The sequence below is a fragment of the Necator americanus genome, chromosome IV, assembly GCF_031761385.1.
Source record: "Necator americanus strain Aroian chromosome IV, whole genome shotgun sequence".
Classification (NCBI taxonomy): Eukaryota; Metazoa; Nematoda; class Chromadorea; order Rhabditida; family Ancylostomatidae; genus Necator; species Necator americanus.
Genome location: NC_087374.1, coordinates 6949792 through 6968596, shown reverse-complemented (window position 1 = coordinate 6968596; position 18805 = coordinate 6949792). Strand labels below are relative to the sequence as shown.

The window sequence follows — 18805 nt, the reverse complement described above, 5'->3', positions numbered from 1 at the left end:
CACACAGAGCGATGTGGGAATATGTGCACAGGAACAGAGAAATGACCTTTCCACAAAGGAGCTCTTCCACACCACGAGGAAAAAAATCTTGGATTCTGATCAACATACATTCTCATATCAGAAATGAAAGCAGAATGCGAAAGAATTAGTCGAAACTCTTTACTGAATGCGCAGAACTTTGCGGAGAAGTCGAGCAACTTGTAGGTGGAGGAGTAAGCAGTCCAGATGCGACTGCAGCCTGAGCGGAGCAGGACGGCGAAAGAGGAGGTACTGATGGATACTTCTGGAAAGGAATTATTTATTTTAATGAGCCAAAGACCCGAACCATTAACAACCTTTCGGATTTATACGAGATTATTTCATAAACACAAGAATGTGAACGCACGTGGGTGGTAAACAGAGACATCAGCTAAAACTAAGCTATTATTGATTGTTGGAGGCGGAAGGATTTCACTCAAATGGGAAGATTCGCATTGTCTAATGTACAGGAAAATAAAGTGTCTCGCGTTAATAAATCCGCTTGGGATGCGCCATCACGCTCACTTCAATTCAGAGGCGTTTGAGGTTCGCGAACGTGTAACTGCCCTATACAATGAGTTGCGGGGGCTCGCCGATGTGTCAAGTCAGTGTTCTTATCCTCCCAGACAAGTCCACTACCAATTTATGGACCCGGAATGGATTAAATGATTTCTGAGCACTACGGCGGATTCGAACCTCCGATCGATCATGCAGGCAGCGGAACCTCTAACCACTACACTGCACACTGCAATGGGACAATTGCGAACTGCAAAGAAAGTGCTGCTTTCCTCCTCGATCCTAACCGCTACGCTCCAACACACCGCTTCGATTGCAGCCGCTTGCGCCGATCTTCATGTCGTTTTGATCCGAACATATAAGATATGTGTAAAAAGCTTGAGATACGCATTTTACTACAATCATTATAGATGTTTCTCTGCTGCTAATTAACGAACAGAACACTTCCTACGTGTAAAAAAGTAATTCTCGTCTTAACGATCTTATGATATACTGAATGGAAGGAATAATAGAATAGCATTAATGGATGTGATGAAAGCCCTACTCCCACGTACAAACGCATGCATTGCAAATTATTGGTATGGAAGTGCATACTGATGCTGCAATAAAATCCTTGCAAGACGTTGATGCACGAAAGAATTTGATTGTGAGAAAGTGATTTTGTATGTGATTTAGATGTGTCTTAATTACTTATCTCAAATGAAGTCTCATCCTGGAGCAAAAGGCAAACGTTACCACTTCTTAACTTTCAGAACATTGTCTCTGTGGCAGCTCTTACAATCAATCGGAGATGATTCAAATACAACAGATTTTCAGCGAAATCTACTACAATCTCCACTACTCTTCCTGTGTCGCGGTTAAGTTTTGACTCGTGAAACAAAACGATATCTTTTCCACCAAGAACTGTTGTCACTTTCAGAGCGAACTTGAGAAAACAATTTGAAAAACTGACCCAAAAACAAATTACTTCATTATTAAAACGAAAAGAAAATTGAAATTGAGAAGAATTTTGTCCCTTGCATTGGAAGGCAGTAGTGTATCCCAGGAAAACCGTAAAGGAAAGGACAGAAAAAAAAACCTACCCCAACATTGGTACCACGCACTCCTAAATGCCGCTCGTACTCGGTGAGCTGTCCCATGAAGTGGAAGTTTGGAGCTATGCTAGCATTTCTGCGTAGTACCAAGTCGTATGCGTCTTCCAGACTCCACCTGTGACGGAAAGCTTATACTGTATTACGCTCATTAATAATAATACGAAGTAAAGTCAGAAAACTCGCTTGTTCTTGGTCATGAGATAGGCAAGGCACACAGTTACGCTACGGGAAATCCCCGCTAAACAGTGGACTAGACACGCATCACCAGCACGTGCTGCAGCATCTATAAAGGCAATCGCCTCTGAAAAAAAAAGGAAAAAAATAGCGATATTGCATCAACGTTTATATGAAAAGTGTGGAAACACAAACCTGAGAAGTACTGAGTGAGATTATGTGAGCTGTTGTCGTCAACAGAAATCCGAAGATAATGAAATGATGGATTATCTTCAAAAGGGTTCGGGAGGTTCGAAGTAACATTGATAATGTAGTGCACGCCAATACTAAAAAAAAACTGAATGACGCGAAGACCCTTCAGAAAATGTGACGAAACTGTCATAGTCTTTAGGTCGTAAGCACACAACAACATTTTGTCCCAAAATTTCTGACGGCTGGTGCCCCAGCATAAAAGAGGCAAAAAAAAATCATTAATTTAACGATTTTTCTAACTTTTGATTTTAAATACAAAAAGCGAGCAACAGATTTCAGAAATGGAATTCTGAGAACTGAATGAAAAAGAGTGAGATATGGAAAAGAGTAGAGGGAAAGAGAAAAGAGGAGAGAAGAATAAGAAAGTAAGTGGTACATGGAACGGAAAAACTCGCTAAAATTCTTATTTCTGCTCCAGCGTGGAGAAGTGTATGATCATAAATAATGTATAATAACTAGGGTCATACTTGATGTAAAGCAATGCACTTTTCCATATGTTGTAAGCGAAGATTTCTCCTACCCCAATACGGATTTCACATTTAACAGGCTTTCCTCGTTTCTCCAATATTCAGATGGAACACAGATAAGAAAAATGTCGATTTTCCCATCTGTGTTTTATCTAAGGTGAAAAAAAAACTGGGTGGCCCCCACAAAAACCAATAAAAATAATGAGTAATTCAAGAATTTTGTAAGAGCAAGTCTTTTCCTTCAACACATGTCTAAAGTATTTCTCAAAGTGACGTTATTAACGATATTCTAAACATAACAGTACGCAATCTGAGCGTTTTTGGTCGTCAAATGTTATTCAATTTAGGTACAAAACCATGGTAAACTATGTAACATATTGGTTTTGGCAGATTATCTTGCAGTGCAGTTCTAAGTTTTCTCTCTTGTGCAAAAACTCGGTACGGCGAAGAATCGAACTCAAGTGGTCCTATTCCTCAATCTGTGTGACCTTTGCGCTTTCGTTTTTTATGGTTCCGTAATTTCGCGGGGAATGGGATGGGGTCGTTTTCGAGCGGATCGTGCCACATCATCAAAACTGAGACTGTGTTCGACCAAAAATTCATATTCTTTCCGGTGTTTGTGTTAAACATGCGGCGGACACACCCTCGCCTGATCAGCCACAATGATAGAAATCGTTAAATTCGTTGCAGTCATGGAAATATCATGTAGTCAGGAAACGATTAACAGCCCAACTTTGTAGGGATATAGATGGCACCACAAATAAAAACATTGTGACAGAACTGCAAGTAAGTCAAAAACAAATATGACCTCATTATTGAGTCAACATATCGGAATTCTTAACAAATATTCCGAAAAAGGGCTCGAATTCATGAAAGAGGGTTTCATGTAGCCGATATAGAAGAACCCACTGAGCAAGTTTTAACATCTACGGCAGCCTCATCAGCAGTAAACCACCACTTTCGATTAACCTTCGACTAATCTAAACCTGCCATATCACTCATACCTTTCCTTTACATGATAATTCAACAACCAAATAGAAAACGAGGTTTGTCTATAACACCTGTCCAATAAATTAAAATAAATAATAAGAGTTCGACCAGAAAGAAAGTTTTCGACAGATGTTCACAGATGGATTAATCCATGAAAACATAGCGATGGTTTGAGATTGTAAATTTTGCCACAACTGTGCATTAATTGTTTTGTAACCATATGAAACCATAAGAAGTAGATTTAAAGTAAGAATAAGTGATGACAAAGTAACCAGAATCTATTTAGGATGAGGAGCATGCATAGAAGGCTACATGAATTACAATAACGCAACCAAGATCTCAGGATGCATGTTTTTTCACATGCGTGGTTTTGAGCAAAGATCCAATGACTTGATTGATAGTTTACCTAAACAACAAAACAAAACAGTAGAGGTGACCTAAGCGAGTATGAGTAATAAGCCAACAAAAAGTGTGTTTAAGACGTTTCGAAGCACTACACCTATTTCCTACATTCACGGAAACACTATGTACCACGATTGAGTGAGTACACAATACACAATCGTAAACATACAAGAATGCATTCTTAGGAGGTAAATTTTGTTGCAATGATATACCAAAAAGTATGGCACAACCTCAAAGTGAGAATCATTACCAAATATGGATAATTCGATGACATCAGTGGAGTTTATCCACAATTACACCGTGCTTCATGTCATGTTGAGTCATTGAGTTTTTCTTTTTGAAGTTTCTATATAGAGTATTAGGGATAAATGCACATGAACGTTACGGCGATCCCAATAAAAACATGGCGTGAGACTCTGTTATTTCAATTGGATTAATGTTACCACCAAGACTCCAATAGTAGTTAATTTTTTCACAGCACTAAAAAGTAAAACAAAACTAGTCAGCGGAAAATTAATTCATTGGCAAGAGCAAAAAAACGACTTTAGGTCACTGATTGTCGAATGGAAACCCATTCACTCACACATGATGCATGGAAAATCAGCGAAAAAAACCCAAAGTCTAGTTCGAATGCACGAAAGTTTCTTTAAGAATAATCTAAACACAAGGAAGTAATGGAGAAGAATACCCACCCGCCCCCTCCCCTTCATCAAGTGCATAACAGAGAAAGAAAACTGTACAAAGTTTATATTAGAAAATGAAAGTGGTGTCTTCATGGTAAAGATTACAAATGTGAAACATCCTCACCGTTTCAAAGCTTGCTCGTCGCTTGCGGTCTCATAATTGCCCAGGAAAAGGTGAGGTAGGATTTTAACAGGAAAAGCTTGACGTTTGTCAGTCGACGGAGGAACACTGGGTTCAATCCGCAAGGCACTGAAATGTTCGTTAACTGTTAACTCGCAGGAAAGTTATGAAGGATGCTCGTGGCGGAGATGGGAACAAAAAAAAGAAGAGAGCCCGAAAAAATTTCTTCAGAGGAAGTATCGATAATAGGGAATGATGTAAATCGGACCTAACATAATTATTTCTATTAACTTGGCTTACTAATGATGAGAACATCTAATTCCCGGGAAAATGACTTTACGCACTTTAGATTGAGGCACACTACGTCGCCAGATGATCGAGAAGCTTGCCGCTCTTCATCCACACACAATAATGGAAAAGCTGTAAGCACATCTTCAACAGGATCTGAAAACGTCTTCTTTAACAAATTCTTTAACATTTTCGGTGTTTCTAAATATGATCTTAATATCTGACAAAAAATTTACCTGTTAAAATTTGGTAGTGCACGTTTGCTTTCTGCAGAGCATTTATTAGTGCATCAGATGTTGTGCAGTCAGATCCACATTCAGTAATTACAACCACTTTTACATCTGGATCGTTCAGACGAGGTGATATAGTTGACAATGACAGCGAACAATTAACCAAACGTCGAAATAAAACATTTGGAAGCCGCACTCTGAACACAAAGAAACGCAATTCTTACTTTTCACTTCGAAAACACTAAGCAAATCGAAGAAACTCACCTGCTTGCATCCTTTAAGGTGGGACCACCTATCCGGCAATCTAAAATACACAACGAATGCGGTTCAGTTTCCATAATGTGGTTAAGCTCTTTTCCGGTTATACATTTTTCTCGATGAAATGAGGTGGATGGAAGTGGAGTACTAACCATACCTGGAAAGATCAGTTGAAATAACAGCAAATGAATAGCGCAGCAGGTGGAAGAACGGATGGAGAACTGGAAATTACTAGCGTCTAATTTTTATTACTGCAGGAATAACAGAGGTAATTTAAATAAAGTGATTGTAAGCAAGAACAACAAGGACGAATCTGGAAACACTTTTGTAACTGCATAAATCGGTAAACACAACTGAGGGAAAATGTAGTAGGGGGAGGCGCACTTATTTCTGGAAGCTCTCTTACTTTTTTCTCTTAGTAACTTTAAATTACATGTCATAGATACTCTAAGACTAATGCTTAGATCTTAGGGTGCCGAGTGATTCAGTAACTTCCAGAAATAACAGCGCTATAAGCCCCTCCCCCCCCAAACTACATCTTATCCCACAACTGTGATTTTAAAAGCATACACCCTCGTTTCATTTTCTTTTGTTAGCAATAAACCTAAGGTCTTGTTGCGTTAAAAGTTCCTCATCAACGAACTTCTTCACACTTGCCAAAAAAAACTGGACCTCCCCATTCAAATGATCTGATTTTAAAAAAAAACCTCTTCCAATGGTTGGATTATGGTAATGTTTACATATGATCCTTGTAATTACACTTAAACCACATTACGCAATAAAGAAGAGCATGAATTAATCTTTAAACAAGCTGATACGACACTAAAATGTCGGAGGAATTTTCCAACTTTCACATACAATGAGCTACTGGAATGGAACAATAATGAAAAGATGAAAAATGTTGAAATAACGCAATTGTGTGAGCAGTGCATACCATAAATTTTTATCACGAATTGTGTTTAAAACATTATTGGGAAATGTACGATCGTGTATATACGAAGCGAATAATAGCTATAGCAGGAAGTTAACAAACTCGCAATAAAACAAACGAATGAACAAGGAATTGATTGAATTAAATTTAAAGAAGGGGAAAAGAAAAAGAGTGAATTAGAACGAGGGAGAAATAAAGACCTCAAAGTCGAACAATCCATCCGGCTACTGGATAGTGGTATTGTGATTGAAAATTAACGAGTCGACGACGACAACGATGTTGGTGGAACATGTAAGATTGAAAAAGCAAAGACATCGCCCTCGTCGCTTTGTAACGACGACGACGACGGCGAGGAGCAAAAGAGCGACGGAAGCGGCCGCCCCCACCCACGCGCTGGCGGCGAGAAGAATCGCCGGCTGCATTACGAAACGGCGGCGGCGTTGGCGGTGGTGGTGGCGGCGGCGGCTTCGCTCCACACATGGGCAAACAAAAGCGAGATGTATGCAGATGAAAAGTCCACAAAATATGAAATTATCGCAACAGATCAAACATCCATTTGTTTATGCTTAAGCTCCTAAAAAAAAGAAGAAAGAAAGAAACTATCCGATGTCGGAATGGGAAATCGTTGCATATGTGTGCGCCTCCGGTGCTTTTCGGCTTCTATTTCCCTCATTTCTCCCACGTCATCCTATTACTTCCTATTCTAATAACACCTAGGGATTCAAGCATACAAGGAGACCAAAAAACACGGCAATTTTAACGATGAACACTGTACCTCGTTGGAAATAAGTGCAGGACCAGAGAGGATTCTAGTACGATGAAATAAACATCTACAACTTGCAATAAATTCACAACCACCTACATTTGTAGCTCCTAATAAACATTTATAGCCCTTTTCCCCGTTTTTATTGCGTGTATCCAAAGGACAATGTTGTTCTTTGTGAAGTCCGCAAAACAAAACAACGCATTTTAATTTACGCTACAGTGGCGGATGAAAATAATGTGATGGGCTGCGGGGTTTTTTCCAACTCCAGGGGTTTCTCTGACTGCACTGAGCTCATAAGAGTCAGTAATTTAGCGAAATAAGCAGCCAATACGCTAATATGAAATGTAACATTTTAAAGTAGTCTTACATTGCTAAGGGATTCGTTACACACAGGACGAACGCTGGATTTGACCGGTCATTCTTCCAGGAGTTATCGGTCGAGAACTCCCAGTGAAACCTTTTCATTTCTTCTTAAGCTGGGATAAAGTGTAGTTGGAGAAGCACTCGACCGAAGCTCTTATTCCTGGAAATGACTCTGAAACCTAAGCATTAGGCCTAGAGGATCTGCGTTATGTAGGCTAAAGCTACTAAGGCAGAAAAAAAAGAAGAAGATAGAGTTTCCAGAAATAAGATCGCACTTGAGTGCCCCCTCTCATCCGGAACTGCACGTTACCACTTAAATTGCACCTCATTTCCATACGAAGGCACTTAATTCCAAAAAATGACCTCGAGACCTGTAACAAGACTTTTGCAACTTTTCGAATTACTGTCACCGCACTACGTGGTGCCTCTTCAGGAGTTCTGGGACCTCCATGTGTGTTAACATTTGCAGTTTCTGCTCTTGTTCCACCATCGAAGTCGACCACCGTCACCGTACTGTCGTGAGCTGACGGTCTCGATCCGGCAGCACTTCTGTAGCTTTTCATAGGTTATGATAGTACCTCCTGGGTGATCAGAGATCCACGAATTCAGCTCTCTTTTTTTTGGTAAGAAGCCATAACTCTTGTGCGCATGGCATTAGTTCAAAATGATGTTTATAACAGACGGTAACGGAGATATAAGTATTATTTCGAGCGAAAAAAAGGAAAAAAAAAGAGAAGGAAAAAGAAGCACTCTCCGAGTCTCCTCAAATCAGATGAAACGTACTGCTCTATGGAGGACATTTGAGTCTTTCACCTCCATCATCCATGAACTTATAGGGCTACGTAACAGTTAGAGTGAAATTTGTTTGCAATTTGATCGACGAAGACATGTTACAAACGTAGAAAAACACTTTTTGAAGGATTTTTTCTTTTTTTTATTTTCTGGTCATTCCTATGCGATATTGCTACATTATGTCACTGATATATTTGTATTTACTAACGGTCAAAAGGCAAAACAAAAAAAAGAAGGATTTGAGACATTATGGGACCTTAAGAGTTTGAAGCTCATGAGAGAAGTGAAAATATGTTCTGAGGTGGATTATTTACAGGATTTAAATATGTAAAAGAAAGTAAACTATCAAGAAGTTGACTGTAGAATAGAGAGATTGTCGGCTTAGCACAGAAAAGAATCGACTGTGTCGATCTGGATCACATGACATTCGCTGGCGACAAGCAAGAGGTCGTCGCTCGAATCACCTTCAGGCAAACAACGAAGCGTTAGCGATTGGAGAGATTGTTGCAGGTGAATCCATCTAGATCGAATGATCGGAAACCGTGAGAGCAATGGAATGTCTGTTAAGCCGCAAACATTCCAGAGAAATCAAAGTTTCCTCGTTGATAACATCCGTTATCGATTATCGAGAAAGAGGAAAGTGTTATCAGTAACCGGGATGACCGGTGTGTTGCTTTGATTTGAAGCTGAAAACACAGCGAAGATCAGCCATTTCCTGTTATTTCACAGTTGCATGTGTGAGACTGAGAGGACAGTTGTTGAGGTTAAGATCACGAGCGACATTGAGGGATAAGGCAGCTGTCCGACACAGGTATTTAATGTCGGCTGTGGTTGAGTCTAAGAGGGGAACACGAATCGAGACAGAAACGTAGCTGCTACCGGACGAATTCCACCTTTTCACACTTTTTTCCCTCTATTTTCAAAAAGGTAAAGAGGTGAAATCAATAGAAACCGTGACAGAATTATCCAAAATACTGCTGAAGTCTTTTTCGATTGTGGATATTGAAGGGAAGGGAACGAAAAAGAAGAAAATGAAAACGAGCGAAGTGGAAATAATGCCAGAAACTTCCATCGAAAAAAAAGGCGAATGAGGAACTGATTGATATCTTTGACATTCATAGTGAAAAAGAAACAAAGGAAAGAAAGGAAAAAATAAAAAGGCTTAGGCTAATTACAGAGAAGTGTTGGATCTATTTTCTCCACCGTAATTGGAGCAGTGATGCATAATTCGCACCGCATATTTAACTATGCTGAGATTCAACCCACGCGACTCTCGAGTTGGCGGCCAAAAGACCAACCAACGTCGGTTCCCTCCCCTTCTCCCCTCCCCCTCTCCCCGGTTCCGTCTTTTAAATAAAAATAGGAAGGTTAGGGGAACTTCCGGAAAGGCCCCAACAGAGACCTCGATTGAACTTGCAGGCTTGCATGAGTCAAAGAAGTTCAGCTAGTAGCACGAGCTAGAAAAAAATGTCACTTCCGATTGCATATTCATTGCCAGAGGATTCGATGATCATGGAGAACCAAAGAAGCGCACATGCAATGATGTTTGCTTACTTTTAATGCATTCCAAAACAAGTTTTCTCAATGGCAGAGGAAAAAAAAACCTAGCAGGTTCCGGAAGGCGAAATGAATGTCAATACGTACGTGCTGCCTTAACGACGTGGGCGGCGCATAAGGCTGGGTGGCTTCGGTTTGTGGCTGAATGAATGACCGGCTACGGCTTACGCAGTTCGATACTGCTGCCCTACGCCGCCGAGCCTCGTCCATCGCACGCACAGCTTGCAGCTGAATCGATGTTCCAGGTGATTTCAGGCTCACCGCTACCTACACCTACCACCGGAGAATGCCTCCGAAGATATCACCGCAAATGTACAATGAAATTCCCCTTATGAGTTCCGTCCCAGTTTTCAAGTGGGACGGAAAAAGTGTGTTTATTGAGATGAATGCGTTCACTGCAAATGACAGAAGATATGGAGAGTCGCGTTGTTTTTTTTTTCTTGCCCCGTTACTTCCGATTTGAGTTGGAATCTTTCAAAAACTTTCATGGTAGTGTTTTATCGTATTAATGGAATTTTCGCCGACGAATCAAATTCGGAAAGTGCGCTTTCTCAACCGGGTTAGTCCAGGTCATTCACATTTTCTCGGCTAGAAGAGACTACGCGAAGAGATCTGAAAGTACTGGAACTTCTTCTTCTTCTTGAGTTATTCAAGATTAAAACTGATTAATCAACTAATTAAAGAGTGCTTCTTGAGTTAATTAGCACGACATAATTCAGTTTAAATTAAGTAGAATAAACCATGGACCATTCAAACCGTTTCAATTCCTATTTTTTTCAAAATCACATACTAGAAATGTTCCAAAAATGGAAGAAAAACAGTGCGTCATTGAATTTTATGTTTGTTTTCCTGATTGAGGGCATTTGAAGAGCAATGTACCATTCTGTTCTCGGTGTGTTGAAGAAGAATAGATTCATTAGCTTAGTTGCATGGATAATAGTTAGAAAAGAACCACATACCCTCATACATTAATAAACATTTTTTTCTTGAAACTCCACAAACTCCCACCATGTATTCAATTCGGATCTTTTTTGTATAGTACATAATACTTTGTCGTTAATTATGATAAACCAGTTTTCCAACGTATTTGTTCATGTAAAGGTACGGGGTTTGAGGAATTGAAAGAAATCAATCTACATTTCTGGACGCGCTAAGTCAATCTGATAACAAAAGACGTTTAAAAGTGTAAAGGAAAAAAGAGACGCGTTCGATTCTAATGTCGGAAATGAAGATGGATTATATCGTTTCGTTGCAGATTACTAATTGAAATGTTCGAAGACGACACACACACACACCATCATCGAAGAGTATCGAGAATTTTGTGCCGCTTTTCAAAACATCACGACATATGTCTGTACCAGATGACAAATGTTGGTTTCTTGACGAAAAAAAAAATAGTAATCACGAGTTCTTAGCTGTCTACTATGTGAACAGCTGTTCTTTTGCGATGAATGGAACAGGTTATAACTATTTCTTATTCCTACCATCGGATCTTTGCACATAATTTTTTATCGCTTCCATAAAAAAATCGGATTTTGAATTCATTAGTACAAGTCAAGAATCAACAATGTAATTACCACCATTATCAACAATATAGAGCTTTTTAATGAGTAAACCCTCAATCCCCTTCTTCCGGAACGAAAGGGACTGGGACTGGACAAAACGTCGTTAAGTTTTAAAGTATTTCCGGTCTTTGAAAGTGTTCTTACAAACAAATGCTGATTCAGAGGCCAGAAAAGGTGAAAGATAGGGCAACGTTCGGACTATAAGGAGGGCGGGACGCAGTCGTCCAGCGCAGAGACCCTCCAGAAAGTGTCGCGTCACCTTCGCCGTGTGGGGTCTCGTTTTGTTTTCGAAGAAGATCACTGACTCTTTGCCCATTAAAGGACTACATGTTGCTGGTAACGATGATAATCACATTGCTGATCCTTGAACCTTTGTGCTTTAAAAAAATGAAAAAATTTCAATTTTTTCCCAAACGTGTGAGAAAAGATGTGCAAAGACCCGATATGGCCACTTGAGTATTGCTCTTATTCTCATTCGCGGATTTAATGGGTTTGTCTTAGATTCTAAATAGGGCAGCTATTAAAGCCTTATTTTTTTTCGCTTTAACATATAGAGATTAAAATACATTTACATTTATAGCACATAATACAGCTAAGGAGTGAAAATAGCCCTAGGAGGCTAACGTGGTTAACACTGAATGAAATACTGATGTAGTAATAAGCGGTACGGGGTGGGAAGAACGGTTATTAGTTGCTAATTACCCGAAGAATACTTTATTCAAGTAATCCACAATTGTAGAAAAAAATACTTTAAGAAAAAAAAGATTAGTAGAGCTACTGGTGTCTGTGGCGTATGTAGCAGCAAGTTGCCATCAGTGGCATTATACCACGAAATTGACGATGTTAAGATTGTTGTTCGTGGTCAAAGTCTTCGATTCGTCCAGAAAAAACGTCGCGGGAAACTGCCGGTCTATACCAATTCTCCTACGAGGTACGTTAGAACGCTTCTCTTGCTCGCGCGCAAGTTCTTCGGCAGCCTATCTAATAGCTTTACTTGGATAGGATGCTGAAAAACCTCATTGATCATCGACTGCTCGCATGGCGCGTGATAAGGTGCCTCGTAGGAAAATTGGTACAGGAAAGCCTTCTCCCATACCATTTTTCCAAGGATTTGAGCATGAACATACTCATACTCCTGATGTACACCCCTAACCCTATTTTTTCATGGAGAGATCCCAATATCGTTAATTTCGTGGTGTGCTGCCATCAGAGTGCAATGACTAGTAACACCACTGAAGAGAAGCAGAAGTACACTGTCGAATGTGTTCAACTGAACCGCGACGCCTCTGCCGCAGCGCACACTATTTCTCTGCTCGAAATACTCTCTCTTCCTCCTGCTCCACCCCAATCGAACATGCATTGTCTGGTTAGGCGCATATAATAATTTACATAATAATTCGCGTATACGTTATTTTCATAAGGAACCAGTGGGCTTCTGATGCTCCATTCACGCTCAACGGAACGAACATATCCGAATGGTTCAGTTATGTATCAAGGTCGGGAAATCAACATGGTGAATGAAAAAAATCAAAATCAACAATGATTAATGATGAACCTGACCTCGGGGCTATTCAGGAGGAAACGAGGTGCTTGGGGAGGATATAAGAGCATTGGGGATTTAGTAAAGAGGACTAATAACATCCGGGTCTGTGCTCACCTATTCAGCACCACCATTGTTCCTGTTTTGAGCTAGACTTTAGAAACCTGGGTCTGTCGCAAACAAGAAGAGAATGTGACCAGCGTCATAGAACGCGCAATTTAAAGAGTGATGCTAATAGTATCCTGCTTTACACAAGTCAAAGAAGGGATTCGAAGTTCATTCCTACGTCACCCATCGAAGATCAGAAACGCTGCCGCATATGCCAACGAAAGTAAAGTTAGGTGGGCCGGACACGTGATGTGTTTTACGATAATCGTAGGACAAGAGCCGTGAGTAACTGGACACTTCGCGACATCAAACGCACCGTAGGAAGACAGCCGACCCGATGTTCAGACCTCTTCACGAAGTCCTTTGAAGAAAAATTCGATGCTCTTTGAGTCGTTCGCGAGAAGAAAAGCCACTGGGCAACTCTTGCGCGCGATCGGGACAAATGGAAGTGTTAGTGGTGCCCGCTCGAGGAAATCAATGAACAACGAGAGAACAGGTGATAGGTAAAAATGAACAATGGTACAATAATCGAAATCGAATAATTTTCAGAAGCGTAAAAGTTCTACCTTACTTGAATCTTGCCATAAAGATTGCAACTTTTTGGTTGTCAAATCAGCGGAGCGATTTTGTCACGCGGAGGTCCGCTAATATCACAGCAACGGGGCTACTTAGGCTCTAACGAATGCGACGACGCCAAAACGTTAGTCGTAATTAAGTTTGTTAACAATCTTGGCTCTTGCTTCCATGTGACAATTGACAAATCGAATTCTCATAGGACAGAGCTGGACGTGGCTTGCTTGCTGCGAGAGCTAAGTTTGAAACTTCTGTGGTGAAATAGAAGCTGAGGGAATAGCTAACAAATTCGCCATTAAAGGCATCACCCCACGAATCAGAGGTGGTGCAGATTTCAGGTAGAGCATTCTTATAAGGGATAGTGGATTATGGAGAAGAGGGTGATTCCGTCCAATTCTTCCTAATTGCCGTAGAAAACGGCCCGGAAGATATGGCGCCGCACAAGGTTAGCGCGCTCCAGTCGACCTCCCTGTAGGAAATAGTGCGCCAGAACGCCTGAAGCTGTATCTTTCAGGCCGTTTTTTTTTCTTGGCAATTAGGAAAAAATGGACGGAATCACCCTTCTCTCCGTAGTCTACGACTGCGTATACGAATACTCCATATGAAGTCGTATTTTGACGGAGCATGCGCCAATTGCTTTTGTTCCTTCTTTTTTCTAAGCTACCTTATTCCTTCAAGCAATACTGCACTAATTTCACCAAATATTTTTTCTCCTATAAATTATTCTTTCAAGATACTCATCATCTCAATGTTGACGTTCTTAAGTTCAAATTTAGACCAATTGAGTGCGCTGTCCCCTTGCGGCTCGGATTTCTAACCCGAAACCGCTGAACCAAAGCCAGGACTGGCTTAAAATACAATCTCTCACCTGAAATCCATACCTCCTCAGAGTCGATGGGTCTGAATAGTGCCTATAAAAGCGAGACATGCGAAAGAGAAAACTTTCCAGAATATGCCCTCCTTTATTCTCGCAGAGGGATGAACGGCTACTTTCTTCGACTGCGGTACTGTAGAAGCCCTAAATAACGCTGTTATTAGAAACCACTGAAAAAAAAAAATTAAAAAAACTTAGATACAACTTGCTTCCAATTCGTTTCGATTTTGTATTCGTGTCTTGCCTTTAAATCTCCGGCAGAAAAGCTGAAGCCTCACAAGTCATCAGCCTTCTGCATGGATTTTGTTTTTTGGATAGAGATTTTGGTCCTCTCTTTGTCATGTCATCTTTCGAGGAGTTCCAACATCAAACAGAAGGATGGAACATTTGATTGGATTTTTATGAAAATTTCAATAACACTTTTGTTAGCCCAAGAGAAATTGAACTGATCATTGAATTGAATGTTGTCATTTTGACAATAACTGGAGATTCCCTGTTTTCTATGAGATTTTTGATTCTTGATCATTTTTGCAGCCAACCAGATCCGACCGATTACGACCGATGACGACCACGGCAATCAGAGGTGCAGGACGGCTGAGATACAGATATTCCTTGTTTTTTTTTTTTACAAGGACGGTGGGTAGGATCTTGTGACGCGCTACAATTCGGGCCGTTTTCTTCAGGGTATTACAAATCAATGGCGCGGAGTTACCCTTTGTTGTCCTCCATAATTTACTACTTTATTCCAAAACTTCGCATGAAATCCGCACCAACTCAGATTCGTGGGGTGATACCTTTAAATGTAACTGTTAACACTTATAATGTACATCCGAAACATGAAAACAAAACATTCTACAATTAGTCACGAAGAATTTCGCTCACTTTTTTAGGAGTGGATTAAAAGTGCGCGGCGCCGATCTATCTCTTATGAATGCGCCTACGTGTTCGTCTTTGATCCCAGAATCGTTTGATATTTATGAACACGGATGGAGCCTTACAAAGACTTGACGGGGGACCGAAAACTCGATGTGTCAAGTCAGTGCTTTTATCCTCCCAGACAGGTCTACAACCAATTTATCAACCAGGGAGGGATGAAAGGCTTGGTTGGCTCCAGGACAGTTTCGAACCATCTCTTGTACAGTCATAGCCTGAATTTTTACTGACTACCCCACATCCCTTGTTAAAGTCAGCGTATCACGAAACTGACATTGTTTGGAAATCTGTGGAAAAATATAAAGTTTGGGTTGTAGATTGCGAGTATGACCATGGTCGCGCTCAATTTCCCTTGGTCGTCCTGAGGCTTCGAGCGATCCGGCGCGCTATTTTCTATTTCGACGGTGGATAGGATCTGACACAAGCTTCTTTCAGGGTGTTACAAATCAATAGCGCGGAGTTCCCTTTGTTGTCCTCCATTTTACTACTTTATTCCACAACTTCGCATGAATTTCGATGTCGTTACACATGACGAAAACAACACATCCGAAATATGAAAACAAAACATTCTATAATTAATCACGAAGAATTTCGCTCACTTTTTTAGGAGTGGATTAGAAGTGCGCGGCGCCGATCTATCTCTTATGAATGCGCCTACGTGTTCGTCTTTGATCCCAGAATCGTTTGATATTTATGAACACGGATGGAGCCTTACAAAGACTTGACGGCGACGACTCGATGTGTCAAGTCAGTGCTTTTATACTCCCAGACAAGTCTACAACCAATTTATCAACCAGGGAGGGATGAAAGGCTTGGTTGGCTCCAGGACAGTTTCGAACCATCTCTTGTACAGTCATAGCCGGAATTTTTACTGACTACCCCAAATCCCTTGTTAAAGTCAGCGTATCACGAAACTGACGTTGTTTGGAAATCTGTGGAAAAATATAAAGTTTGGGTTGTAGATTGCGAGTATGAGTGACAATGGTCGCGCTCAATTTCCCTTGGTCGTCCTGAGGCTTCGAGCGATCCGGCGCGCTATTTTCTAAAACGAGATCGATTGGAGCGCGCCAGCCGTATGCACACGCCACATCTTCCGAGCCGTTGTTTTTATGGCAATTAGGAAGAAATGGACGGAATCACCTTCCTCTCCATAATCTACTATCCCGTATACAAATACTCCAACTGAAATCCGTACCACCTCAGATCCGTGGGGTGATGCCTTTAATCGACAAATCGACACAAGGACCAAAGCCAGCTTCTTCGTCACGATTGCATTCTTCGAAGTGTTTCATTTGCCTGCCCAGAGTGATTCCGCTTCAAAACCATGTAAGTTACTCATAGCAATGATATTAACTACTAGGTTCCGCGACGAATATATTCATGAGGAAGGGAATTATGAGGCCTTGTCCCCACAGCTCAAGTATCCCTTCATCAATCCATGGACGTATAATCTTCTTCATGTCACGAATATCAGACGGAGAAATTATTACGATTTATTAATTAATTCTAGGACGCAAATAATTCAATGTAATTAAATCTAGGTTACACCAAACATTCAGAATAGCAGAAAGGGCCGGTGTAGCGCAGTCGCTTGGTGGACTGGCTGTGACTAAAAGGCCGATGGTTCGAAATACCTAACCAATAATTTCCTCCGGGGTCAACAAATTGGTACCAGACTTGCCTGTGAGGATAAAAACACCAAATTGATATATCGACTAGTCCTCACAAGTTATTGTATAGGCCACATACGCGCTAATAAAACTAAAATGATACTCAGTTGAGGTCGAGCTTGTGGGAGCACCTCTGGCGGACTGTTTGATGACATTTGACATTTTATCCACTTCACTTTTTTATTGAAGGAGAACAGAAGGGAGTTCTACGTTAAAGGCATCACCCCACGAATCTGAGGTGGTACGGATTTCAGGTGCAGTATTCGTATACGGGATAGTAGATTATGGGGAGGGAGGTGGTACTGTACATTTCTTCGTAAATGCCGTAAAAAAGGAAGATGCGGCGCGAGTACAAGGCTGGCGCGCTCCAATCGAACTCCTTGTGAAAAGTAGCGCGCCGGACCGCCCGAAGCCGCATCTTCCGGACCGTTTTTTTTGCGGCAGTTAGGAAGAAATGGACGGAATCACTCCCCTCTCTACAATCTACGATCCCGCACACGAATACTCCACCTGAAATCCGTACCACCTCAAATTCGTGAGGTGATGCCTTTAAAACTCCGTTATTTCTTGACTGATCGCAAGGAAAAAATCCCTGTCAAATTTTTAGTCAGTTTCTACTAAAACAGTTATATTGAGGAATTATATGCACTTGAAATATGCAATATAGTGCACTTTTAATTGGCGGGGATACAGCTGCGACGAAGAGTGAGTGGATGTCGCGCTCTTGACGAACTTCGCAGCGATCCGGTCATTTAAAATTACGGCGATAACAGGATGAAAACCGAACTTCAAACGTCCAAACTCTGAGAAATGAGTTTATGCGAAGTAATTAGGATTAGCTTTAGGTGTTAAACTGTTTCCGATCTTAATACTCAGGACTAATTCACTGTAACTTTAGACGTAGTCAATGCTCTGGATGCTTAGCATCGAACCGCGCCCTTTTTAGATCCTTTCTTTTCAAAGTGGAGGGAGTGAAAAGAATGTACAGGAGAATGCCTTGTATCCACGCCCTTTTTCAGAAGTTTGTGACTTGGCTTTGCAAAAAATCTTTTCTTCACAAATATGTGTAACATTCAATGTTGCTTCTCGGCTGGTGGGACATTTCTGAAGATTTTATCGAAAGACGATTACAGATTATCATATTGGAGATGATTATAAGTATTATATCTATGCTCAAAGCTGCTTAATAACAGAATCCTTTAAGACGTGATGTTCTTTGGTTCCACATCGTATGTATGATCCTCATTAGAAGCTGTAATCCTACTGTGATCCGTTCGTCAGAAAATGAATTTGAGAATTTCAGTAGCTGTTAGCAGGGAACCATTGGAACTTCTATGCACACTTTTAAAGTATAAAATAAAGCCAGATCACAACAATTTGTGTCTGTTGTGTCTATTCCAAAGCTTTTCTGATACCAATCTGACACGAATGATTCTTAATCTTCATTTCTTTCGACATTGGTTGCATCTTTGATTTCCCTTGCATATGGCGCATTGTCCGATCATTCCAGCGATGCCAAACAAGTTGATTGACCTTCTCCTATTTTTACAACTTCTTAGAAAACACTTTGTAAACTGATAAGGATAGAAGGATAAAGTGTCTGGCGTCAATCAATCCGCTTGGGATGCGCCACCACGTTC

The 18805-nt window shown here is 40.7% G+C and overlaps 1 protein-coding gene across 2 annotated transcripts; it reads right to left on the bottom strand.

The window, feature by feature from the left end:
- Positions 1–145: 145 nt before the first annotated feature.
- RB195_000554 (uncharacterized protein) lies at positions 146–8116 on the bottom strand (the record flags this gene model as incomplete). Of its 2 annotated transcripts, none has more annotated exons than XM_064196967.1 (9): positions 146–283; positions 1617–1743; positions 1812–1929; positions 1998–2128; positions 4721–4846; positions 5062–5161; positions 5242–5432; positions 5500–5650; positions 7999–8116. In XM_064196967.1, the coding sequence occupies 9 exons, from the start codon at positions 8114–8116 to the stop codon at positions 146–148; spliced, it is 1200 nt and encodes a 399-aa protein (XP_064052848.1). The 2 variants fall into 2 exon arrangements, with proteins under 2 accessions (XP_064052848.1, XP_064052849.1); XM_064196968.1 differs by lacking the exon at positions 7999–8116 and adding an exon at positions 6811–6904.
- Positions 8117–18805: the final 10689 nt, after the last annotated feature.